General features: G+C 51.4%; 1 protein-coding gene across 3 annotated transcripts in view; it reads left to right on the forward strand.

Annotated features, from left to right (window-relative positions):
• The window catches only part of ARHGAP26 (Rho GTPase activating protein 26), a 141,457-nt gene that overhangs the window by 90,263 nt on the left and 24,284 nt on the right, over positions 1-26,910 (forward strand). For all 3 annotated transcript variants that reach the window (XM_068159030.1, XM_068159021.1, XM_068159012.1), the window contains exons 18-20: positions 8,108-8,267; positions 12,207-12,345; positions 14,708-14,861. In XM_068159030.1, the coding sequence (XP_068015131.1) occupies positions 8,108-8,267; positions 12,207-12,345; positions 14,708-14,861 (453 nt within the window). The remainder of the gene's footprint in view (positions 1-8,107; positions 8,268-12,206; positions 12,346-14,707; positions 14,862-26,910) is intronic.

Genomic DNA, 26,910 nt, shown 5'->3' on the forward strand with positions numbered 1-26,910 from the left:
GCCCTGCAGCAGGCTGCCCAGAGAGGTTGTGGAGTCTCCTTCTCTGGAGAGCTTCCAAACCCTGCTGGCCATTGTGATGCTGGGCAAGCTGCTGTGGGTGCCTGTGCTTCAGCAGGGGGATTGGACTGGATGATCTCCAGAGGGTCTCTTCCAGCCCCCACCATTCTGTGATGCTATGATTCTCCTTGATGTCTGGTGAGCTGTCCTGTGGGCTGTGGGAAGGGTGCTGGTCTCACACAGGACATCACCATTGCAAGGTAGCTATGTTCAGCAGCACAGGGGATAGCATTTCCAGCTCCATCCCTGGGGTGGGGTTCCCTTTGGCTGTCTCTATTTCTGTGGTGGAAACCATGGTGACATTTCAGTATCAGCTTGTGCCCAGGGCTTTCACTGGGATGGCAGTGGAAGCTCCTAGTGCTGCCAACACCGTGCCAGGGCATGGAGAAGTTGCCAGCTCCATGCCGCTCACCCCATCCGCAGCCTCAGGCTGAGGCTTGGTGAGCAGGTTTGGGTTCCCTTTGCCAGCACTTCTCTCAAAGATCTCCTGTCAAGCTCAGCTTGCCCAAAGGCAGAGAGGATGGTGTTAGAAACCAGGACAACTTGATCTGGAGAGCATGACCCAGAGGAGCATTGCAGCACTGTGAGTGTCTTGCCTGCAAGTCACAGCACGTCTGGAATTCACGCTGCTCACCAATCCCCCGCCTCACGTTTGGCCTCAGCTTCTGCTCCCTGCCACAAGAGCCTTTGTTGGGTTGTTTTCTTTTTCCCTGGGAATGAACCCAAGAATCCAGCTGTGGCCAGATTCACCCTGGAGAAGAGGAGAGTCTTGTTGGAGCAAGTCAAAGCACCCAGGAATGGGGCAGGAGCACGCTCCGGCGCAGCTGAGCAGGGAAACCCAAGAGCAGCAGGGCCGCTTGCTGCTGACCCCTTGAATTCTCCACTTTACATCTGAAGGTTTGGTCAGCTGCCTGCAGGAAGTTTCTCCTTGTCCTCGCAGGGGGATTCTGCATCTCCCTGGTGATCTGTCCTCCTTTTGGATCTGCTGGCCTCCATCCACATTCCACAGGACTTGGCTGTCCTCGCTTGAGCGGCTGCTGTTGAATGATGCTGTGAGCCTGCAGAGGCCTGGGCTGCGAGTGGGATCAGAGTCAGACAACTGTTCAGGTTGGAAAAGACCTCCCACATCATTGAGCCCAGCCATTAACTCAGCACTGCCAACTCCACCGCTGAACCACGTCTCTCAGCACCACACTTCTATAGCTTTTCAATCCCTCTAGGAATGGGGACTCCACCACTGCCCTGGAGAGTCTGTTGCTGTGTGAGTGCTGGAGCCCTGGAGCAGGCTGCCCAGAGAGATTGTGGAGTCTCCTTCCCTGGAGAGCATCCAACCCCACCTGGCCATTGTGATCCTGGGCAAGCTGCTGTGGGTGCACTGCTTTAGCAGGAGGTTTTGGACTGAGTGGTCTCCAGAGGTCCCTTCCAAGCCCACCATGCTGGGGTCCTTTGCCTTGGTGGGGACATGGCTGCTGCCTTGGTGGGGCCTTGCCAACATGGGTTTTATGGTCTTCCACACACCAACCCAGAACCCAGAATGATGGTAGGCTTGGAAGGGACCTCTGGAGATCACACAGTCCAACCCCCCTGCTAAAGCAGGGCACCCACAGCAGCTTGCCCAGCATCACAATGGCCAGGTGGCTCTGGGATCTCTCCAGAGAAGGAGGCTCCACAGCCTCTCTGGGCAGCCTGCTCCAGGGCTCCAGCACCCTCGCATGAACAAAGTTTCTCCTGTTCAGGTTGAACCTCTCTGGTTCCAGTTTGTGCCCATTGTCCCTTGTCTTGTTGCTGGGCACCACTGAGGAGAGCCTGGCCTCAGTCACAGGGGCCAGGATAAATTCTTGAAGAGCACTTTCTTCTCTGTTTCTGTTAAAATGCTGTTGATAGGACCTGTAGTAACACCCCAGACCATGAACCCACCAGCTCCAAATGGATGGTGGACCCAAAGATGCCTTGGCCAAGCTCTCTGCATTCACTTTGCTTTTGTCTTTCATTTGTTTGGAGTCCAATGTGTTTAATTCATATCCCAGAGCAGCCTACATAATTTTGGGGGTTGTTGCTGCTCAGCTTTTGGCATCCAGCAGACGCTCTTAATGGTGGTGGCAGACATGAGATGGGCTTTTACCTGTAGCTGTATGAACAAGCTGCCTTGTTTTCCACCCTCTAAGGTCTTGTTACAGTGCAGTAACAAGGACTTTGTGTTCAAAGGTTTGTCCCAGGCTTGGAAATAGAAACACTCCAGAATTTGTCTTTGTTCCCTTTCAGATGTTTGTTTTCTCTCAGGTTTTTCACCGAATCAGGGAAGATGCTTGAAGGCTCTTGGCTGGGGCTCTCTTGTGTTCATCTGAGAGACAAAATATGTGCACAAAGGGATTCCAGGCACAGAGAGCAGAGCTTCTGTGCAAAGCAGAGCTCTGGCATCCCCTAGAGAGGCCATTGCTGCCCAGGGAGGTGGGGGGTCCTGGCATGGCAAAGAGAACAAGAGGAAATGACCTGAAGTTGCACCAGGGGAGGTTTAGGTCGGACAGGAAGAACAATTTCTTCCCCCAAAAGGATTGCCAAAGCCTGGGCCAGGCTGCCCGGGGCAGTAGTGGAGTTCCCTTCCTGTGGGGGTTTCAAAGCCATGGTGAGGGACGTGGCTTGGTGGTGACCTGGCAGTACTGGTTTAACAGTTGGACTTGGTCTTAAGGACCTCTTCCAACCCAAACAGTTGTCTGACTCCATAATTCCCGTGCTCAAGGGGCACCACAACCCATCCTACTCTGCCAGAGGCATGTTGGGAACTGCTGTGTGCTGTGAAGAGAAGGAACAGCCCAGAAGCCATTAGTCAGTGACAGCCTGGCACATTGAGAGCACTGAGAAGAGGAGTAAAAGAGGTTGTTCTGCTCAGTTCTCCATTAGTTGTTGCTTCACACCCCCTCCTAGTGCTGGGAGCGACTTCTGCAAAGCGTGGATGGAGGGAGAGCTGAGAAAGGACCCATCTAAATGAGTCAGTGCAATTACTTTCAGGGCCAGAAAGAAAGAGCAGGTTAAAAGGAAAATGCAGAGAAGACTTGGAGCCCTTCTGAAGAGCAGCTGAGGAATGGCACTGACAATGCCTGCCCGGCAGCACCCACACGAAGCAGAGGCTGGGATGAGAGCACCCCGTCTGCAGAACCACGCTGCTATTTTCTGGTACAAAGGATGATGAAGAGGTGCAATTTATGGTAAATTGTCCTGTGGGTAATGGCTGTGGAATCTGAAGGATGTGAAAGGTGAATCATGTTTTGTAGCATGGCTTTGCTAACCCAGCCCTGGGGAGAAAAGGAGATTCATAGAATGGTTTGGGTTGGAAGGCACCTTAAAAGATCATCCATTTCCAACCCCCTGCCACAGGCAGGGATACCTTTCAGTAGCTCAGGCTGCTCAAGGTTCCATCCAGCCTGGCCTTGAACACTTCCAGGGAGGGGACATCCACCCCCTCTCTGAGCAACCTGTTGCAGTGTCTCACCACCCACACTATAAAGAATTTCTTCCTAGTCTCCAGTCTGAATCTCCTGTCTTCCAGCTTCAATCCATTTCCTCTCATCCCATGGCAAGAACGTTGGAGTAGATGATCTCTGAGGTCCTTTCCAAATTAAGCCATTCTGTGATCCTGTCACTTACAAGCCCTTGTGAAAAGTCCTTCCCAAGCTCTCCTGTAGCACCCTTCAGGCACTGGAAGGCTGCTGTAAGGTCTCCCTGGAGCCTTTTCCAGGCTGAACAGCCCCAATTCTCTCAGCCTGTGTTCACAGGAGAGGTGCTTCAGTCCTCTGACCATCTTCATGGTCTCCTCCAGACCCACTCTAGCAATTCCATGTCCCTTTTGGGCTGGGGGGCTCCAGGAATGGATGCAGTGCTCCAGGTGGGGCTTCATGAGAGTGTAATAAGCATTTGTTTTCCTAAAGAATTTATTTGGCCAGGACCTCACCACCTTTCAAGTTGTAACCCAAGCCCAGGCTTGGTGGAGGTGACAGCTCTGCCTGTACTCTAGGGATGTAATGTGCAGCAGCCATGAGACTTCTTGCCAGGGCAATAAGTAGGGCTGAAGTTGCTGCTTGGGGGCAGAGCTAATGCAGCCCCCCTGAGCTTCTCATCATCCCTTGGTGATGAGGTCCTCTGCTGCTGCTGGAGGAACTGTGGATAGGGGCAAAGAATGAAGAGTTCTGTGCTGAGATTTGGATGAATTGTGGAGTCACAGAATGGTAGGAGCTGGAAGGCATTGTGTCCAACTGCCCTGCTAAGGCAGGTCACACAGGAATGCATCCAGATGGGTCTTACAAGTCTCCAGAGAAGGAGACTCCAGAAGAGGGAAGGCATCCTGTAAGGATGGAAGGTATCCTGTAAGGATGGAAGGTATCCTGTAAGGATGGAAAGTATCCTGTAAGGATGGAAGGTATCTCCTAAGGATGGAAGGTATCTTCTAAGGATGGAAGGTATCTTCTAAGCCAGCCCTAGCTTATGCTGTGCTGAAATAAATGCACACAAACAAGGACTGTGGTCTCTTGGCCCTGAGATCAATAATTAAAGCTGATGGCAACAACTTTTTAGACCAATCCAGCAAGACCTGACTCAGGCTGACTTTGTGCTGGCCTAGTGCATTTGTCCAGGGAAAACAGAAGGGGAAGAGTAGAGGGAAAAGACTTCAAAACCCCCTTCAGCTGAAATCATGGTTGCACTGCCTCAAGTCATTGAGTTTCCTGGTCAGGAGTAAACCACAAGAGAGAGTCAGAGAAATGGGGCTGTAGAGCTGCCACCACAGGCCCCCACTGTGTCACCTGCACACACATGGTTGTGTTATGTGTCCTGGTGTGACTCCAGCACCCCCCTCAGCCACACTCACTGTGATACCTGCTGAATGTGGTCTATACCTCAGCCAGCTGTTGGCCACGGAGCAGCAGATCACCCAGGCTCCTGAGCACTCGTGGTTGGACGTGGTGAGGGGACCTCCAGGCTGTGTCCACGCTGCAATGTGCCCCCTGTGCATGGCAGTGGGACTCTCTGGGACTGAGCTGGAGCAGAGGTGTGCACTGTTAGGGCCAGTGATGCTTTGCACCATATCAGACCAGAGCCCCTCCATGGTAACCCCCAATCACACGTCACAGAATCACAGCGTTATTGAGGCTGGAAAAGACCTCTGAGCTCATCAGGTCCAGCCTATGGTTACCCCAGGTGCCAGCTGCTCAGCGTGAGCTGTTTCACTGTGCTGGACTCATCTGTCAAAATAGATGGAGGTGACGGGGAGGATGGCTCAAGTGGTGGGTCCCCAGCTCAGGTGGATTCCTTGGTGAGGTGGGGAAGGACATAGGTGTGTGCACATGTGGGGCCGGGGGTGAAGCCTGATCTTCACCTTCGAGCCTCTTCTGGTTGGGCTGGATGGGACCCAGCCGCGGTGCAGGGGAACGGTGAAAGGGGTGAGAAGGAGCCGGACTTTGGAACATATTAGGTCACTCATTGAGCTGGAGAGCAGCCTGTGTCAGAGGTCCAAGGGTTTGTTTTCAGAAGGGCTTCGAGCCTTCAGTGATTCAAGCTGTTTTGCTGGGCGTGGTTTGCAGCGGGAGCCCCGGGCGGGCGGCGCGGCCCTGGGGTTTTTCTGGGATGAGTCAATGGGCTGAGGCTGGCAGGCCCCGAGCGGCACACTGCTTACATTTGTACTTTTCCACATGGCTGAGCCCTCCAGCAGCTCACCAGCAGCGGGACAAATGTAAACAGGGTTGTAGAGCTTTGTGCCAGCCCTCAGGCGGGGAGGGGGTTTCCAGCCCCAGCGCTTCCAGCCCCGACTTCTTTTTATTCCTTTCCCCTTTGCATCTCTTACCTGTTTCTTTTTCCTTCGCTTTTTTTCTTCTTCATTTGTCTCTATTTTCTATTTTCCCCCCTGTGTTTTATTTTTTATTCTCAATTTTCCTGGTTTATTTCCATTTTTCTCCTTTTGTTTTTTTCCATTTTTCTATTTTTGGTTTCTTCCCATTTTTCTCTCTCTGTTTTTTCTTTCATTTTTCTCTTATTTTTTTTCTCTTTTTTTTTTTTTCCCATTTTTCTCTTTTTTTCCCCCCATTACTCTGTGTTTCCATTCTTCACTTTTTATTTCCAGTTTCCTGGGTTTTATTTTTTATTTTTCTCTCTTTTTTTTTTTTTCTCCCCCATTATTATATTTTTTCCCCCCATTTTTCTCTCTCTTTTTTTTTTTTTTTCCATTTTCTCTTTTTGATTGTTTTTTTTTTCCCATTTTCTCTTTTTGTTTGGGCTTTTTCCCCATTTTTTCCCATTTTTCTCTTTTTATTTCCAGTTTCCTAGTTTTTATTTTTCTCTTTTTCCCCCCATTTTTCTATTTTCTTCCATTTTTCTCTTTTTTTTTTCCTATTTTTCCCTTTTTTTCATTTTTCTCTTTTTTCCCATTTTTCTCTTTTTTTATTTCTCTTTTTTTCCATTTTTCTGTTTTTCCATTTTTCTTCCATTTTTATCTTTTTTCCCCATTTTTCTCTCTTTTTTCCCATTTTTCCCTTTTTTCCCCCATTTTCCCCTTTTTTCCCCCATTTTCCCCTTTTTTCCCCATTTTCCCCTTTTTTCCCCATTTTTCCCTTTTTTTCCCCATTTTTCCCTTTTTTCCCTTTTTTCATTTTTCCCTCTTTTCATTTTTCTCTTTTTTCCCATTTTTAGCTTTTTTTATTTTTCTCTTTTTTTCCATTTTTCTCTTTTTTTTCCATTTTTCTCTTTTTTCATTTTTCTCTTTTTTCCCATTTTTCCCTTTTTTTCCCATTTTTCCCTTTTTTCCCATTTTTCCCTTTTTTTCCCATTTTTCTCTTTTTCCATTTTTCCCTTTTTTCCCATTTTTCCCTTTTTTTCCCCATTTTTCTCTTTTTTCCATTTTTCTCTTTTTTCCCCATTTTTCTCTTTTTTTCCATTTTTCTCTTTTTTCTATTTTTCACCTTTTTTCCATTTTTCTCCTTTTTTTCCATTTTTCTCCTTTTTTTCCATTTTTCTCCTTTTTTCCATTTTTCTCTTTTTTTTCCATTTTTCTCTTTTTTTTTTCCCATTTTTCTCTTTTTTCTATTTTTCACCTTTTTTCCATTTTCCACCTTTTTTCCATTTTTCTCCTTTTTTCCATTTTTCTCTTTTTTTTTTCATTTTTCTCTTTTTTTTTTCCATTTTTCTCTTTCCCCCCCCCCCCTTTTTTATCTTTTTTTCCCCCTTTTTTCTCTTTTTTCCCCCTCTTTTTATTTCCAGTTTCCTGGTTTTTATTTTTCTCTTTCTAGTTTTTAATTTCTCTTTTTTTCATTTCCACTTTATTATTTTCTCATATTTTATCTTACTTTTTCTTTTTTCTTTCTATATTTTTCTTTTTTCTTTTTATAGTTTTTTAATTTTGTTCACTTTTTGCCTTTTTAAATTTTCTTTATTTTTCTCTTGCCCATTTTTAATTTTTCTCCTTTTTTCCCATTTTTCCCACTTTTTACAATTTTTCCTTTTAGTTTTAATTTTTCATTTTCCTTCTTTTTATTTTTCATTTCTCATTTTTCTTTGTTTAATTTTCTTTGTTTTTTCCCCCTCTTTTAAAATTTTAAAATATTTTTCATATTTTCTTTTTCTCTCTTCTCCTTCTTCTCCCTCCTTCTTCTCCCTCCTTCTTCTCCCTCCTTCTTCTCCCTCCTTCTTCTCCCTCCCTCCCTTCTCCCTCCTTCTTCTCCCTCCCTCCCTTCTCCCTCCTTCTTCTCCCTCCCTCCCTTCTCCCTCCTTCTTCTCCCTCCCTCCCTTCTCCCTTCCTCCTTCCTCCTTCCTCCCTCTCTCCTTCCTCCTTCCTTCCTCCTTCCTCCCTCCTTCCTCCCTCCTCCCTCCCTCCTTCCTCCCTCCTCCCTCCCTCCTTTCTCCCTCCCTCCTCCCTCCTTCCTCCCTCCCTCCTTCCTCCCTCCCTCCTTCCTCCCTCCCTCCTTCCTCTCTCCCTCCTTCCTCCTTTCTCCCTCCCTCCTTCCTCCCTCCTCTCTTTTTTTCCTTTCACTTTTCTGTTTTTTATTCACTTTTTGTTTCCTTTTCTTTCCAGAGTTGCAAATAATCACAAGCAGAACCTGATGACTGTTGCTAATCTGGGTGTGGTGTTTGGGCCGACTCTGCTTCGCCCTCAAGAGGAAACAGTTGCTGCCATTATGGACATCAAGTTTCAGAACATCGTCATTGAGATTTTAATAGAAAACCATGAGAAGGTAACACCTTGGCTTTCCATCCTCTTGATTTAGTAATCACAGCATGGGAGAGGCTGGAAGGCACCTCTGGAGATCATCCAGTCCAGCTCCCCGTGCCAAGGCAGGATCACCTAGTGCAGGTCACACAGGAAGGCGTCCAGATGTGTTTTGAAAGTCTCCAGAGCAAGAGACTCCACAACCTCTCTGGGCAGCCTGTTCCAGGGCTCCAGCACCCTTAGAGCAAAAAGGCTTTTCCTCATGAGTGCTAAAAGAATTGATTCAACAAGCAGGTCTGGGCTGGCTTCCTGCTTTCTGACCAGGTCTGGATTTATTCAATCTCTGGCTATGTGTTGACCTCCTAAATTGTGGTGCATTTGTCTTTGTAGGCCAGAAGGATGTTCTGGTCTGTCAGCAGATAGTGGCCATGCTGGGTGTGGAGAGCAGAGCCCAGGGCAGGCATGGTGCCCCTGGTACCAGTTTCAGCAACCCCACGCTGGGGGTCCTGCCCCGGAGGAGCTGTATTTAGCAGGCAGAGCTCAGGGCTCACAGGAGGGGTCCCCAGCACAGCCAGGGCAGGCACCTGAAGCATGTGCAGCTGCCTCATGTTTTAGCATGGTGAGCAATGAGCTACGAATAGCCCTTGGAGCTGGAACCTGGGAGATAGGCTGAGCACCACAGCTTCTGCTGGGTAGAGTTGGTGGGGTGCTGGGGAGAGCTAGGGACATGCTGGATAGGTCTAGTAGAACACTGGGGAGAGCTGATGAGGTGCTGCAGAGTAGTGGTGGGATGCTAGGAAGGGCTGTTGGGGTACTGGAGAGTTGTGCTGGGGAGGGCTGATGGAATGATGAGTGGGGATATTGAGGGTGCTGGGGAGGGCTGGTGGGATGCTGGGGGTGGGTTGGTGAACTGCTGGGAAGGACTGATGGAATGCTGAGGGGGGCTGTTGAGCTGATGAGGAGAACTACTGAGGTGCTGAGAAGGGCTGGTGGGATGTTGGGGCGGACTGGTGGGGTGCAGCAGCCGTGCAAGAGGCTGGGGAGTCAGCAGCCCCAAATTTCCATAGGGAGGCTGGGAAACAGCCAGTTTGGAGGTGGGAACAGGCACAGCAGGGTGAAGAGAAGCAATGCTGCCTGCAGAATGAGCAGCTTGGAGCTGCTGCTTCTTCAGCTAATCCCCCAGGCCAGGAGGAAGGTGTGAATGAGCTCAGCAGAGCTCCCCAGGAAGGGCTGCAGCAGGACTCCACCATCCAGCCATCTGTTCCCAGTATGCCCAGCTCTACACGGGCAGGTTCAGCTGCTCCCTCTGTGGGAATTTTGCCACGTGATTCATCCCTCAGCCCATCTGGGAAACCCAACCTGAGCCGGGGCAGAGCCCTGCAGATAGACAGGCTGGGCAGAGGATCATGGAAGAGAGAGTCATGGAGTCAGACAAACATTTGGGTTGGGAAACCCCTTTAAGATCATGGAGTCCAGCCATTCTCTAACTCTATCCACTCTGCTGCTAACCCACATCTCTGCCTCTTTGAAACACCTTCAGGGATGGGCATTCACCACCTCCCTGGCTGATTGACAGCTGCCTAAACAAGAGCCAGCAGTCTGCCCAGGTGGCCAAGAAGGCCAATGGCATCCTGGCCTGCATTAGGAATAGTGTGGCCAGCAGGAGCAGGGAAGTCATTGTGCCCCTGTACTCTGCATTGGTTAGGCTGCACCTTGAGTACTGTGTCCAGTTCTGGGCCCCTCAGTTTAAGAAGGACATCGAAACACTTGAACGTGTCCAGAGAAGGGCAGCGAGGCTGGGGAGAGGCCTTGAGCACAAGCCCTATGAGGAGAGGCTGAGGGAGCTGGGGTTGTTTAGCCTGGAGAAGGAGGCTCAGGGGAGACCTCATTGCCCTCTACAACTACCTGAAGGGTGGTTGTAGCCAGGAAGGGGTTGGTCTCTTCTCCCAGGCAACCAGCACCAGAACAAGAGGACACAGTCTCAAGCTGTGCCAGGGGAAGTTTAGGAGGAGAAAGTTCTTCACTGAGAGAGTCATTAGTCATTGGAATGTGCTGCCCAGGGAGGTGGTGGAGTCACCATCCCTGGAAGTGTTCAAGAGGGGATTGGACATGGCACTTGGTGCCATGGTCTAGTCATGAGGTCTGTGGTGACAGGTTGGACTTGATTATCTTTGAGGTCTTTTCCAACCTTGGTGATTCTGTGATACTGTGACCCTGTTCCAGTGTTTGAGAACCCTTTCAGTGAAGTTTCTTCTAATGTCCAACCTAAACCTCCCCTGGTACAACCTGAGGTCTTGTTCTTAGCCTTGGATTCACTGGGAAAGTTCCATTAGCTCCTTTCTGAGGGCCTGGTCCTGCCCTTCCCACCCACCTTTGTCACACTTGTGGGGTGAGATGCCACATGAGAATTTTTGGCCATTTAGCATTGATTTGTAGACTTTGGCATGGAGGGTTCATGTGTGTGTGAGGATCTTCTTATTGTTCCATGAGACAAACCCCACATCTGCTGGCAGCTGCTCCTCGTGGCTGACTGGCTGCAAGGCAAGGGCTGCTGGGGACCAGCAGTGATGGCCACATGCTACTGGGTGGTCACCCAGTGCTGCTGCCTCCAAAATATGGTTTTCCTGTTGGCAGCCCCCAGCAGTGCCCATCAGTTGTGTGGTGGGGCAGGTAGAGCAGGGAAGAACATCAAGAGATGGTGTTTGATATACTCTAGTGAAGGGAGAGCTTGAAAGAGCTGGGCTTCAGGCAGGCTTCCAGCAAAGAAACAAAGAACCAAATACCAACAACAAACAAGGCTGCAGCTCTTGAGGTTCCTGCAGATTGGAAGTTCCATCCCCTGGAGAAAAATGTGATGACTCAGTGTCCTGACAGCTGGGGCTGGGAGCTGAGAGGAGTTTGCCAAGCAGGGTTTGAGGGCTGCGCTGCAGGGAGGATGCGTGGGGACACACCAGTGTGTCCTGCCCAGGGCACTCTGGCCATCACCATGGGGACGTGTCCATGTGTTGTGTCTGGGGTACTCTTCCCCACACTCCAGTAAGGACCTTGTGGTGCTGGAGCAGGGCAAAGAAGGGCAACAAAACTGTTGAAGGGTCTGGAAAACTTCTGAGGATCAGCTGAGGGAAGTGGGGTTGTTCAGCCTGGAGAAGAGGAGGCTGAGGGAAGACCTCATTGCTCTCTACAGCTCCTTGAAAGAAAGTTGGAGCCAGGTGGGGGTCAGTCCCTTCTCCCAAGGAACAAGTGATGGGATGAGAGGAAATGGCCTCAATTTGCCCTGGAGGAGGTTTAACTTGGACATTAGGAGCAATTCCTTCATGGAAAGGACTGTCAAGGCCTGGCCCAGGCTGCCAAGAGCAGTGGTGTAGTCACTAACTTTGGAGGGTTTTAAAAGCTGTGGAGATGTGATGCTGAGGGAGGTGGTTATGTGTCCAGAGAAGGGCAACAAAGCTGGGGAGGGGTTTGGAACACAAGCCCTATGAGGAGAGGCTGAGGGAGCTGGGGCTGCTTAGCCTGGAGAAGAGGAAGCTCAGGGGAGACCTTATTGCTGTCTACAACTGCCTGAAGGGAGGTTGTAGCCAGGTGAGGGGTGGTCTCTTCTCCCAGGCAACCAGCACCAGAACAAGAGGACAAGGTCTCAAGCTGTGCCAGGGGAGGTTTAGGCTGGAGATTAGGAAGAAGTTCTTCATGGAAAGAGTAATTGTCCATTGGAGTGTGCTGCCCAGGGAGGTGGTGGAGTCACCATCCCTGGAGGTGTTTAGGAGGAGACTGGATGGGGTGCTTGGTGCCATGGTTTAGTTGATTAGATGGTGTTGGATAATAGGCTGGACTCAATGATCTCGAAGGTCTTTTCCAACCTGGTTAATTCTATTCTATTCTATTCTTCCCTGGGCAGTGCCCTGTGGAGCAGTGCAGCCCTGGCAGGTAGACAGGGGACAGAGGACAACCTGTTGCTTACCTTTCACAGATCTTTAACACGGTGCCAGACACTCCAGCCCCCAACTCCCAGCTGCTGTTATCTCGCAAGAAGAGCACAGACTCGAAGCCTCCCTCCTGCAGCGAGAGGCCCCTGACGCTCTTCCACACCCCCCAGGGCAACGAGAAGCGTAAGTGTGCTGACATCCTGCTCTGCCTTGCCCACTTGGCACAGCTTTTGCCCTAATCCTGACTACACAGACGGTTGTTCCTGAGCCCTGCCATCCCCATCCTGCTGTCTCTGGAAGGAGATGATTCCTGTAACAGGATCAGGCTTGGGTTTCCTCTGCTCTACCATCAGCAGGGAGCGTGAAGATCGTCTGGCATCCAAGCCCTTCACCGGGGGCTTGAGATGGGGCTGCGTTAGCACAGTATAAAGTGTTGCTGTCCTCCCCCCACCTGGCTGTCCCCTGGGCATTCCCTTTCTCATGTTGCTCAACCCCTGTCCTCACCATCTTCAGCTGCTGAGATGTGCTTCTGCACATGGCAAGGGTGGCCACCCACCTGTGTCCCCCCAGGATGACCCTTTTTGGGTGCCTTGGGGCACTTTGCCTTTTACAGGCACGAGAACTTGGCCAGGAGGAGCTGCATTTTTCTGAGGATGATGTGCCACGGTGGGTTAAAAATGCTGAAGATCATCTTTCCTTTTCTGTCACTAATTGATGCTCCAGATATTTCTGAGAGGGAGTCAGTGCTCTGTTCTTGCTCATGGACTGGCAGAAATGTGTCTGCTTGGGCTGCTGCTTCATGTTACAGCATAAGCCCCATTCCCAGTTTTCTCAGTCACTCCAGAATCCCAGCATGGGGGTTTGGAAGGGACTTCTGGACATCATCCAGTCCAACCCCCCTGCTGAAGCAGGAGCACCCACAGCAGCTTGCCCAGCATCACAATGGCCAGGGGGGTTTGGAAGCTCTCCAGAGGAGACTCTACAACCTCCTTGGGCAGCCAGCTCCAGGGCTCCATCAGCCCTACACCAAAGAAATTTCTCATCCTGTTCAGATGGAACTTGAGAGAGGATTCTCAGGCCCTGGAACAGGCTGCCCAGGGAGGTTGTGGAGTCCCTATCCCTGGAGGTATTTAAAAGCTGCATGGATGTGGTGCTGAGGAATGTGGTTTAGTGTCAGTGGCTCAGCAGCAGTGGTGGGATTGAGAGTTCTATGTGACTGGTTGGACTTAATGATCTCCAAGGTGTCTTCCAACCTCAACAGTTCTATGATTCTATGAAAAAATCTCAGCCCAAGGGATTCTTTGATGCTGTCTCAGCAGTTGCTTGTTGGACTCCAGAGCTCCCCAGCTGCTGGAGCCTTCACATCCCCTCCTCCCCTTGCCTAGAAGAGGAACTGGGTTAATTTATTTATTTCTTCATTTATTTATTCCCACAAGAAACTGTGTTTTCTCAAGTGTCCTCCTGACAGCCTGTGATCTCCTGTGCCTGTGGGAAGCTGTCACCATTTTACTCCATGCTTGCCACCCCTGCTGCATGTGTCAGCTGAGGTTTCCTACTGGTGCAGTCAGCTCTTGTGGCTGTAGGACCAAATTAAACCTCGCAGCAAAGAATCCGTCGTGTAAGCTTTTAGAAACACGAAGCAAAACACAATGTCAGGCCTTTGAAAAGGAGGAAATCAAGTAAAGCAGTTTCAGATTCCACTGCTGATCTCCCTTCCTCTTTAGATGAAACACTTCCAGCTTCTTGGCTGATAGGGCTGTTAATTCAACATTGGCTGGTAGCTAGCTCTGAGATTAGGAGGACAATTGACACTGATTTGTGAGGCTTATGGAGCTTATTTTTGGCCTTCTGCCTTGGGCAGAACATGTTTGGAAAGAATAAGCTGTGGTGTTAGACCTCACTCCCATCAGCTTGGGGCTGTGCTCCTCATGGCTCCTCAGAATCCCAGCGTGGTGGGGCTTGGAAGGGACGTCTGGACCACCAAACTTCCTTTTGTTTTCTGCTTTGGATCAGACCCTGCACTCTTCACTCCCAAGTGTAGCTGGGAGAACCTCTGCACACCCTCCATGTAAGCCTGCACCTTCACAGAATTCCAGAATCCCAGCATGGTGGGAGTTGGAAAGGACCTCTGGGGATCATCTAGGCCAAGCCCTCTGCTGAAGTAGGGGCACCCACAGCAGCTTGCCCAGGATCACAATGGCCAGGGGGGTTTGGAACCTCTCTGGGCAAGGAGACTCCACAACCACTCCCGGCAGGCTGCTCCAGGGCTCCAGCACCCTCACACTAAAGAATTTTGTCTTCTGATGGAGTCTCCTGGGTTCCAGTTTGTGCCTGTTGCCCCTTGTCCTGTCCCTGGGCATCTGCTGTTTCTCATCATTTAGTGGACAGCATCTCTGTGAAGCGCCTGTCTCTGAGCTGGGATTTGCACTGGGCAGTGGTTGATGCTCAGAACCTTGATGCTTGCCAGCAGCCTGCTGTTTGCTTCTGTAGGCCACAGCAGCCCTGCGTGGTGGTTGATGGTTCCTGGGGTTTGATCTCATTCCAGAGGAGAACAGGAACAGCATCATCAACTCCAGCCTGGAATCTGTCATCTCCTCGAATGCCAACAGCCTCCTCAACTCCACCAGCGCTGCCCAGCCCAGCCTCACCTCCAGCGACCTCGAGCTTGAAGTCATCAAACCCACCAGGCCCAATTCACTGTAAGTACAGAGGGGATGAGTGTCCTAGAGGTGCTCCATCCATCATCAGGGCTGTTTCTCACTCTGAAGTCTTGGAGGAACGACTGAGGGACCTGGGATTGTTCAACCTGAAGAAAAGGAGGCTGAGGGGAGACCTCATTGCTCTCTACAACTCCTGAAAGGAGGTTGGAGTGAAGTGGGGGCTGGTCTCTTCTCTCTACTGTCAGGTGATAGAACAAGAGGAAGCAACCTCAAGTTGTGCCAAGGGAGGTTTAGGCTGGAAATTAGGAACAATTTGTTTGCTGCAGGAGTGGTCAGGCATTGGAACAGGCTGCCCAGGGAGAGGGGTGACGGAGTCACCATCCCTGGAGGCGTTCAAGAAACCTGTGGCCACGGTGGTGTTGGGTTGGTGGTTGGACTTGATCTTAGCAGTCTTTTCCAACCTTAATGATTCCATGATTCTGTGAATCCCAGCAGTTTGTTGGAGAAGACAGTTGAAAGTTTCATTTCCCAATGGGTGCCCAGCATGAACCCATTGTTTTCCATAGAATCATAGAATTGTTTGGGTGGGAAAAGACCTCTGAGGTCATCAAGTCCAACCATCAACCCAACACCACCAGGGCCATTAAACCACAGAATTGTTAACATTGGAAAAGGCCTCCAAGACCATCAAGCCCAACCTTCAACCTAAGACCACAACTGAGCCTAAGCAGTGGAGTTAGCTCCTGTGGGTTGTAGCAGGCAGGGACTTCCAGCTCTGGTGGTTTTTCACATGTGGAAGACATGTGGAGCACAACTGCACACTGCTGCTCTCCCCATCCCCTGATAACTCCAGCAAGCACAGGACTCTTCCTCGGAGTTCAGTCCTCTGGCTGTTGTCAGTGCAGTTGATCTGCAGCCAAGTCTGTGCCATTGCTTCTGCTATTGCTTCCCTCAGCTGGAAAGTTCAAGGGAACAAGCGGCGACCTCAGCAAGGAGTCCCTGGGGCCGGCTGGGTTATTTATGCGGTCCCCTGAACCCGGCGCAGCTGAGCCCTCGCGCCCATGGCCAGCGCTGCTGGGGGAATTTCCTTCCTGCTGTGGCTCTGCCAGGCCCAAGAGCATTTTCCCACAGAACAAACCCTCCTTGGACATGTGAAGATCTGCTCAGATCTCCAAGAGCCATTGCAGTCCCTACAAGCTGGAGCCAGTTTTCCTCCCACCCTGTCACGCCTCTGCCCATCCCTGCTGCTCCTGTCATGGCCTGGCCACATGTGGTGACCTTTGCAGTTAAGGGAGACCTTTCTTCCCACCCTTCCAGTCCTCCCACAGGCTCTAAACACTTCCAGTTCCCACTCAACTGGGAAGCCCCCAGTACCTTCAGAGCAAACAGTGACATTTTTGCTTTAGCTGCTTTCTTCTGGTTGTCAGCAGATGTGGGATATTGGTCACGACCAGCTGAAGATGAGCCAGTGTGTGCCCAGGTGGGCAAGAAGGCCACCAGCATCCTGGCCTGAATCAGCAATGGTGTAGTCAGCAGGACCAGGGCAGGGATTGCTCCTTGGCCTGGGCACTGATGAGGCTGCACCCCAAATCCTGTGTTCAGTTTTGGGCCCCTCCCCACAAGAAGGACGTTGAGGGGCTGGGACAGGTCCAAAGAGGGGCAAGGAAGCTGGTGAAGGGTCTAGAGAACAGGGCTGGTGAGGAGCAGCTGAGGGAACTGGGGTTGTTTAGTCTGGAGGAAAGGAGGCTCAGGGGAGACCTTCTGGCTCTCTGCAACTCCCTGAAAGGAGGTTGGAGCCAGGTGGAGGTTGGTCTCTTCTCCCAAGGAACAAGCAATAGGACAAGAGGAAATGTTGCACCAGGGAAGGTTTAGGTTGGACAATTTCTTTCACAAAAGGGTTCTCAAGGCCTGGCCCAGGCTGCCCAGGGCAGTGGTGGAGTCCCTGTTCCTGGAGGGGTTTGAAAGCCATGGAGATGTGGTACAGAGGGCCATGGTTTAGTGGTGACCTGGTAGTGCTGGGTTAATGCTTGGACTGGATGATCTTGAAGGTCTCTTCCAACCAAAACTAGACCATGATTCTGTAGAAGCATTGCTAAGGATTCAGAATGGTTGGGTGCCAGGGTGGGTACTGCTGGAGATGGGGAAACCTGTTGCAGTTGGCTTGATTGACAGCAGGGGCTGGGGTTTGGGGGGTATGGGGTGCAATCCTTGCTACCACCATGTAAGGACAGCTCAGAGCTGCCTGCAGCACAGCAGAAAGGTAAGTCCTCTGTGTGTGTGTATGAGCAGAGGCCAAGCTCTGCTTTTCATCCATCCACTCTACTGCCTCTCTCCTCATCATCTCTGCCACTAAAATCATGAGCTGCATGAGGACCAAACCTCACCTGGGGCTGGCTCTGGGCATGGCTCAGCTCCTCCCAGCCTCACCTGCTCCCTGCAGATTTACCTACTGTGAGAAAAGCCACCTCTGAGGAGCATTGTGGGGACAGAATTGAGCATCCAAAAGGTAGGACACCTCTAAATGAAGGTTGCACATCACCTGTGTGATGTCCTGAGGAGAGATGTGTGATACAGGACAAGAGGAGATATCTTCCATCTGCAAAAGGGGAGATGTAGGTTGGATATTGGGAATGATTTATTGACTGCAAGAGTGGTCACACTGCCCAGGGAGGTGGTGGAGTTGCCATCCTTGAAGCTGTTCACAAGATGAGTAGGTGTGGCACTTTGGGCTGTGGTTTAGTGGTCATGGAGGTGTTGGGTTGGCAGTTGGACTTGATCATTTTGTAGGCCTTTTCCAAGCTTAATGATTCTGTGTCTCCTGTCCCTATGGTTGATTGAAGCTCATGAGCCATTCTCTACAGGTTCATAGGCTGGTTTCTGACTGACTTCCAGAGCTTCAACCAGTCATAGAATGACTTAGGTTGGAAGGGACCTTAGAGATCATCTACTCCAACCTCCCTGCCATGGGATGGTTTTAGTTTGTTTATCCTTTAAGGGGGAAAAAATAACGATGTGTTATGATAGAGGGTTTGTGAGCCTGAGTCTTGCTGTGCCCTTCCAGGAATTCTTTGCCAAGAGTGAAGATTTTCAGATTCCAAGAATTGCCTCTTCCCAATAATTTCTTTTTTGAATGGCAATTGTAAAGTTCAGCAGGAGAAATCAGTTAAAGCTGTGTGGGGTGATGGGAAATGGAGGCATCTGCTTGGTACTGAGGAGCTAAGGGAGAAGACCAGCAGAGAAACCAGGTGCTTGCCACCACTCAAGGAATCCAAGGGCAGGAGATTGAACACATCCAAGTGCCAGGTTCTGCACATCGGCCACAGCAACCCCATGCAGTGCTACAGGCTGGGGTCAGAGTGGCTGGAGAGCAGCCAGGCAGAGAGGGACCTGAAGGTACTGGTTGATGGTAGGCTGAACATGAGCCTGCAGTGTGCCCAGGCAGCCAAGAGGGCCAATGGTATCCTGGCCTGCATCAGGAACAGTGTGGCCAGCAGGAGCAGGGAGGTCATTCTGCCCCTGTACACTGCACTGGTTAGGCCACACCTCGAGTCCTGTGTCCAGTTCTGGGCCCCTCAGTTTAGGAAGGAGGTTGACTTGCTGGAAGGTGTGCAGAGAAGGGCAACAAAGTTGGTGAGGGGTTTGGAACACAGCCCTGTGAGGAGAGACTGAGGGAGCTGGGGTTGCTTAGCCTGGAGAGGAGGAGACTCAGGGGTGACCTTATTGCTCTCTACAACTACCTGAAGGGAGGTTGTAAACAGGCAGAGGTTGGTCTCTTCTCCCAGGCAGCCAGCACCAGAACAAGAGGACACAGTCTCAGGCTGTGCCAGGGGAGGTTTAGGCTGGATGTTAGGAAGAAGTTCTACACAGAGAGAGTGATTGCCCATTGGAATGGGCTGCCTGAGGAGGTGGTGGAGTCGCCATCATTGGAGGTGTTTAGGAGGAGACTTGATGGGGTGCTTGGTGCCATGGGTTAGTTGGGTGGTGGTGTTGGGTGATAGGTTGGGCATGATGATCTTGAGGTCTCTTCCACCCTGGTCTATTCTATTCTATTCTATTCTATTCTATTCTATTCTATTCTATTCTATTCTATTCTATTCTATTCTATTCTACCTTTCCAACCCTGCAGAGTGCAATGGTGATGAGCAGGGCAGCACCAGCAGCTCTTGTGGCTTTGGTGGTGGTTGGGGCTTTTCTCAAAGCCGATGATGATGGTGTGGTGTCTACACAGGAGTTCTCAGTCCATGTTGAGCTACAGGCTGAAGTGAGTCTTAAGGTGAATAACAGAATCATAGAGTGGTTTGGGTGGACCTTTCAGAACCACCTAGTCCAACCCACCTGCAGTCAGCAGGGACATCTGCAAGCAGAGCAGGTTGTTCAGAGCCACAAGCAGCCTGACCTGGAATAGTTCAAGGGATGGGGCATCTCCCATCTCTCTGGGCAGCCTGGGCCAAGCTCTCACCACCCTTACTGTAAAAAAATGCTTTCTACCAGATGTCACAGGCCCCTGAAGTCTCTTAATCCCTCTTGGACTGTGGGTTGAGGCTTCATCTCCACCTACATGGAAGGTCAGTAACTGGTAAAAGTCCAAGGGTTGTAGTAAGCAGGTAAGGTTCCCAGTGATGTCCTTGACCCAGGCCCCAGAAGGCAAATATTTTCCTGCTGTCTGTGTCATTGATGAAGATATTAAAGAGCACTGGTCCCAGCATGGACAAATATAAAATACCACAAGGCAAATATTTTCTTCTTCTCTCTAACCCCAAATCTCCCAATCCAGCATCTTTGACCCAACCTTGCATTGGGAAATGAAGCTTCTGCCTTCGTTTTGCACATCTTTGAACAGGAGGTGGCAATGCCAGCTGCCCAGGGGGGTGGTGGAGTCCCCATCCCTGGAGTGGTTTCAGTGCTGTGGAGATGGACATGGTTTAGTAGTGACCTGTCAGTGCTGGGTTAAGGGTTGAGCTGGATGATTTTGGAGATCTCTTCCAACTAAAGTGACTCTGTGACCTGTGTCCCTTCAGCCTGCCCCTGCCTGTGTACCCGTGGGTTTGGCAAGGTCCGTGGCATGTTGCCCTTGGTGGTCAGCACTCTGCAGGGTGTTGGTTGGCAGTGGTGAGGATGAGGAGGGTAAGGAAGGGCTGCCAGCAGCAGGTCTGTCCCCAGCCCAGCCCCATGGCTGTTTACTGGCTGGGCTGGGGCAGGGTGGCTGAATGGTGCCAGTATCTTGGTGGCTTTGTTGCCGCTGCTCTGCGGGACAACCCAAATAACTCCTGGATAAAGCTGCTTCTGTTTGTGTAACCAGCTGAGTAACTGGGGCTGTGGAGGAGCCCAGGGCAGCCTCACACTGCAGGGTGGCTGCAGCAGCTCTTCCTGGGGCTCCTCTGCAATTACCTGACCCACAATTAGGGTCTGTGGCAGCCAAGAAGGTCTCAGGGGGCCTTGTCCTTTGTGCTCCTTCGGATACTCTGCCAAATGCAGCATGCTCAGCACTGGGGAGGACACACCTTGAATTCTGAGGTCAGCTTTGGGCCCCTCGCTCTGAGGAGGACATTGTGGTGCTGGAGTGGGTCCAGAGAAGGGCAAGAAAGCTGGTGAAGGGTCTGGAGAACAGGGCTGGTGAGGAGCAGCTGAGGGACCTGAGGTTGTTTAGTCTGGAGAAGAGGAGGCTGAGGGGAGACCTCATTGCTCTCTCCAGGGCCCTGAAAGGAGGTTGGAGCCAGGTGGGGTTGGTCTCTGCCAAGAAACAAGAGAGAGGCTCCTGGCTGCACAGGAGCTGTGGCACAGCTGCTCACTCCACCAAAGCCCTTTGAGAAGCTGCAGGAGAAGAGCTGGGTCATTTTGGTGTTGTTACTGAGCTGAACACTGGTGTCCTTGTGGACACAACTCCTGCTGATCTCAGTGGGAGTCTTCTTGGAGTACACACGTTGAGGGCTGCAGGGTCCTCTGCTGGGGCTGAGGCGTTCCAGCCCCAGTGCCTTTACCCCTGTCCTCCTCCCAAGGGGAGCATGGTTGGTCATCTCAGACTTGCCTTCCCTGCTCCTCCTTCATCAGCTGGGAGGGAAATGGTTTCTTCTGCAGGAGTTTTACTGTGGGAATCCATTTTTTTTTTTTCTTAGGGCTGGTTTTATTTGGATGGAAAAACTGCTCAGGGCAGGAGTTGTACTGGGTGAGTCAGCAGGGATTCTGTCCCATGCCAGGAGCTGTCACCACCACTGAGGGACCAGGCTGGCTGCTGGGGCCACCAAAGCCCCAGGGAAAGGGGAATCTGTTTCTAAAGAAGCTTTGGGTTTCTTCATCCTGCCCTTGCAGAAAACATCTTCCTTTAAAACCAGGGCAAAGCAAGGGCCAGAAGGTGCTGTGGTCCTGGCATGGATACTTCAGCTGGAGTTGGGGGATCTCAATCATGTGGTTGTGAAAAAGAGAAAATGTAGGACTGTGAGGTTTCAAACTCTTCCAGAAAGCACCTTGCTGTGGTGGCTCTGCACTGAGTGGCTGTGATACCCTGGATGTGGAGTGTATGGCTGCAGGTAACCAACACCTTCAGTGGGGCTTGCTTTCTATTTTCCCTTCCCTGTTTCCTTTGTTTATCAGTTTTCACAGAATCCCAGCATGGGGGGGTTGGAAGGGACCTCTGGAGATCATCCAGTCCAACCCCACTGCTAAAGCACCCACAGCAGCTTGCCCAGCATCACAGTGGCCAGTGGGGTTGGAAGCTCTCCAGAGGAGACTCCACAACCTCTCTGGGCAGCCTGCTGCAGGGCTCCAGCACCCTCACACCAAAGAATTTTCCTCCTCCTGTTCAGATGGAGCCTCCTGGGTTCTGGTTTGTGCCCACTGCCCCTTGTCCTGTCCCTGGGCACCACTGAGAACATTCTGGCCCCTGTCTTGTCAGTGTCCACTTTATTACTCCAAGCTGCTGGGTGCATGGGGAGCGCTTCAGCCCAGCTGAGACCAAGTCAGGAGTGGGTGCTCTAAAGCCAGGCTTAGCTTCCCTAGAATCACCTTTTACTACTCAAACATTGTGGTGAAATACTGGAACAGGTATCCCAGGGAGGTGGTGGAGGCCCTATCCCTGGAGACATTCAAGGTCTTATGGGGCCCTGAGCAGCCTGATCTAGTTGGAGGTGTCCCTGCTGAATGCAGGGATTTGGACAAGATAACCTTTGAGGGTCCCTTCCAACCCAATGCATTCTATGAAAATAAACCAAATCCCTTGGCTTTACATCAGCTGCTGGGCTTAGCCCTGGGTGCTCCTGGCTGGCTTTACCTGGAGCTTGCTGCAGCTTTCAGCTGTGAGCAGAGAATGTGGTTAAGGTCTGGAGAGGAAAGAGCAGCCCAAACTTGCTGGAGGAGCCAGCTGCAGTTGTGAGGGTTTCAGTTCCACCTCGCAGGCTGATTCTGTGCCTGTGGGACTGTTTGGAGGGTGGGGTGGGGCCAGATGATGTTCAGACAGGTAACCAGATGGGCTGCATTTTTGCACTGCTGCTCCTGGGAATTGCCAAGCCTGCACCCTCATGGGTTCAAGATGCATGTGGAGGGGTTCAAGAAACGTGTGGACATGACACCTGGGGTCATGGTTAATGGCCCTGGTGGTCTTAGGTTGAGGGCTGGGCTTGATGATCTTACAAAGCTTTTCCAGCCAAAATATGATTCTATGAGTGTGAGCACCTGGGGGGGGTCTGCCTGTTCCTCTTGGAAGGGGAGGTGGGCATCAGAGCACATGAAGGCCTGGAGTGGGTGGCAGCGCACCCAAGACTGTCCCTCTGCTCTGCTAAGACCCCACCTGCAGTGCTGGGGCCAGCCCTGGAGTCCTCAGCTCAGGAGAGACATGGACCTGGTGGAGAGAGGCCAGAGGAGGCCACAGCAATGATGGGAGGGATGGAAGCCCTCTGCTGTGAGGGCAGGCTGAGACAGCTGGGGTTGTTCAGCCTGGAGAAGAGAAAGCTCCAAGGACACCTTCTGGTGGCCTTTCAGTACCTAAGGGAGGTCTACAGGAAAGATGAGGAGGACCTCTTTGTCAGGGAGTGCAGGGATAGGACATAAAGAACAGTTTCAAATGAAAGAGAGTAGTTTTAGATGAGATGTAGGGAAGCTATTTTTGACAGTGAGGGTTGTGAGAGCCTGGCCCAGGTTGCCTGGAGAGGTGGGAGGTGCCCCATCCCTGGAACCATCCCTGGTCAGGTTGCCTGGGACACTGAGCTACCTGCTGTAGTTGCAGATGTCCTTTCTGAGGGCAGGGGGGTTGTACTGGATGAGGGAGTTGGGACTGGATGACTTTGAAAGCTGCCTTCCCACTCAGACTGTTCTAGAATTCTGTGATACATTCCCAGTTTACCAAGAAGATGTATCTCAACCTGCTTAGTGACACCACCTGTGTTTGACAGCATCTCCACACCTTTCTGGCACTGTTGGTGGTCCCAGTGGAGCCCTTCAAGGTCAGGGCTCTTCCCAGGTGACAGCAAAGCAGGGCCTGGCTGGGGGAGGCCATGGTGGACTCTGCCTTGAGGGATGGAATAGTTTTGGGAAACTTGGATTTCATCATCACTCCTCTGTTTGCATTCTCCTTTATTTTCTCACTGACCAAGTATGGCTATTTCTTGCCCTCCCTGGGTATGGAAAGAAATGAGGAGCAGATCTGAGGTCTGGTGGTCATGAAAAAATAGCCCAGCTCAGTGAAGGAGGAGAGGCTGTTCCCATGTGCCTTTGATTTACAGCACCAGAATAAAGCTTCAGTAGGTCTCCCAGTTGAGACTTGAGCAAGATTTCCCCTTCCTTGCCCAAAAATGAGAGAAATTTCATCTGTTAAGGCATTTGCAAAGCTGTCTCCATCAGTGACTTCTTCCTGGGGTGTGGATGGGGATCATGGGCTGAGAGATGACTGCTGAAGCCATGGTGCTGGTGGCCATGGTGTGCCATTTAGGGCCACGAGGCTGGTGAGGGGTCTTGAGCAAAAGTCCTGCGAGGAGCAGCTGAGGGAACTGGGGTTCTTCAGCCTGGAGAAGAGGAGGCTGAGGGGGAGACCTTCTGGCTCTCTACAGCTCCCTGAAAGGAGGCTGGAGTGAGGTGGGGGTCAGGCTCTTCTCCCAAGGAACAGGACAAGAAGAAATGGCCTTAAGTTACCCCAGGGAAGGTTTAGAGTGGGCATTGGGAACAATTTCTTCACCAAAAGGGTCACAGGGTCCTGTCCCAGGCTGCCCAGGGCAGTGGTGGCAGTGGTGGAGTCTCCAGCCCCTGAGGAGTTTCAAAGCTGTGTAAATGTGGTGCTGAGGGATGTGTTCCAATAGCTGTGTATAGGGAGATGTTAGATCACAGTTGGACTCAATGGTCTTGAGCAACCTGCTCTAGTGGAAGGTGTCCCTGCCCATGGCAGGGGGTTGGAACTAGATGATCTTGAAGGTCCCTTCCAACCCAAACCATTCTATGCATCTATGGCTCGTAAGATTTGTTCTGACCAGGTGATGCTGTGATTTGAAGGACCACACCTTCTCCCTGTGCTCTGCCCTGAAGCCCCAACCCCATCCATGTCCAGCAGCCAGTGAACCAGTGTGGCATCCCCAGGGTGTCACTTGTGGGGATAAATAATGCCTTGATAAGGCAAACAGTGTCAGCAAGTGTCGGTGCTGGTGACACATGTAAGCAGAAGCACAAGGGGAAGTGAATGGACCTTCAGGTTCTGCTGGTTCCTCACAAGATTTTGGTCCCTTTTTCCACTCTGAAAACTAATCAGCTGGTGGCCCAGGCTGGTTCAGCAACTCTGCTGAGGTAATAAGTGGCTTTAGTTTTCCTTTTCTCATCTTTTATTTTAAGTTCCATGGAGCTGTCAGGAGCAGGAGTGATGAGAACCTCCCTGAGCACAGCTCAGCAGCCAAGGCACTGGCAGGAATAACTCCTCCTTATGTCAGCAGCAGGGTTAGCCAGGTGTGAAGGGCAGCAGAAGCTGGTGTTGGTCAGGAATTCCAGGGGAATTTCTTGCTTTCTGGATGCTGTGTGGAGATGGCAGCTGCAATCAGCTGCTTGTGTTTATAGAAAGACCCTGCTGAAGGCCCACAGAGAAGGTGGTGGGGAGATACTTGCAATCTGAAAGCCCAGGGACTCCTCAGCCATGTGCCATGGTGGTGCTAGGTTAGTGGTTGGACTTGAGGATCTTAGAGGTCTTTTCCAACCACAGCAGTTCTCTGATTCACAGAGAAGCTGTGAGGTGGTGCCATCTTATTCTCCAGGCAGAGCTTAGCTTTAATTTTTGGGGAGGGTTAGGTTGGACATGAGGAACAATTTCTTTGCTGCAAGAGTGGTCAGGCACTGGAACAGGCTGCCCTGGAGGTGTTCAAGAAACCTGTGGCCATGGCACGTGGGGACATGGTTTAGTGGCCATGGTGGTGTTGAGTTGATGGTTGGATTGGGTAATCTTAGAGGTCTTTTCCAACCTTACTGATTCTATTATTCCACGAGTCCCAGCAGTTTGTTGGAGAAGACCATTGAAAGCTGCCATTTTTAATGGGTCCCCAGCATGAACCTTGTGTCTTTAACTTGCTCTAAGAGGTGGAAATAGCTACTGTGGGTTGGATCTGGCAGGGACTTCCAGCCCCTCACAAGGGGGCTAGGGCTTGGGTTGGTGGAGAGTCCAGCTGGGTGGAGCAGGCAGGAGAGGACAGATCCTTCTTGCTGCCCCCTGAGGGAGGGTTGTGGTGTGTCAGAAACGAGCCCTTAACCTGCGTGACCTCCTCACTTCCTCTCCCGCTTCATCATTCGCCCTTGTTTTGCCTGGTTTTGGTGGCTCTCTCACAGAGTCACAGCACAGTAGGGGATGGAAGGGACCTCTGGAGATCATCAAGTCCAATCCTCCTGCCAAGGCAGCTCCTGGTGTTTATATTCCTGAAGAATAATGGCCATTGGAGGGGCAGCGGCGGGTCCCACCCTCATCCTGCCTTCCTGGCAGTCACTTTGGAAATGTCCCTCTGAAAAGGCATCTCTGGGACTTCTGTTTAAGACATTTTCTCATAGATCAAGTCCTCCTGTCCCTGAGGAACCTAGACTCTTCCCTGCTCTCCTCCCACCACAGTATTCAGCCCCACTTTTCATTTGGAGAAAGGCCAGGAAAATGCACGGGATGAGTTTTGTGGTTTTGGTTTGTTGGGGTGTTTCTGTATGGGCACTGCATGGCTCTAAAAAAGGGGTGATTTGTGGACAGAGGGGTCCTGTTTCTCCTGGGTGGATGAGCTGGTGCCCAAGAGGGTGTCCCAGGGGGTGGCAGCCAGCAGGGATGGGGCTGCCAGCTTGTGTGGGAGGTTCCCACAGGGCCTGGAGCTCTTTGTGCCACCTGAGCGGCGCTTGCCGCACTGAAGACATTGCTTTGTACTTCAGCTTCATTGTCTGGTTTTCAAAGTGGCAAGGAAAACCCTGTGGTGGGTGCAGGGTCCTTGACTCCACCATGATGTAGAAAGTGCCTGGTGCATTTTGGGTTGGTGAAGCAGGGCTGTGAGGAAGTGAGAACTCGATGAATTGGGCAAAACAAAGCTGCTGCTGCTGCTTCCTTCCACCACATTGTGGTCGGCTGGCCAGGAGCCACTGCAGCCCTGGAGAAAGCCAAGAGCTGGGAGAGGCGTTGCTAGGGCCAGCAGCTTGGAGCTGAGGTCCCCCAGGGACCCTCATCCACCACCACAGGTCCTCTGCTGCCCTTCGTGGCAGGGATTAAAGCACCCAGCGGGCTGGCACCGGCGAACCACAGCTGGGAACTGCTGGGGCTGGAGAGAATCATCTCCACCGGCAGCCAGGCAGAGCTCAGCCCAGACCCTGGGACGCTGGGTTTTTTCCTAATCTGGGGTTTAATCACCCCTCAAGGGGCGGATCTTCTGTCTGCCAAAGGAAAAAAATGGCATTTTTTAGGGATTAGGTAAAATCTTGTAATCACAAGTCCTGTGGAACCGCTCCGTCACGCCTGCGCGCTGCGGCCTGGGCCGGCCGGAGCCCTCCGCGCCGCTCGGGATCTTCCCCCCCCGAACTCTTATCCCATTGCTCTCTTTTTCTCTCTAGTTTTTAGCATCATTATTCCTTCCAGTCCTGCTGCCTTGGCCATGGTTGGCACGGTTGGAAG

Source organism: Melanerpes formicivorus, unplaced genomic scaffold (assembly GCF_026170545.1).
Source record: "Melanerpes formicivorus ecotype bairdi unplaced genomic scaffold, bMelFor1.0.p_v2 SCAF_2, whole genome shotgun sequence".
Taxonomy (NCBI): domain Eukaryota; kingdom Metazoa; phylum Chordata; class Aves; order Piciformes; family Picidae; genus Melanerpes; species Melanerpes formicivorus.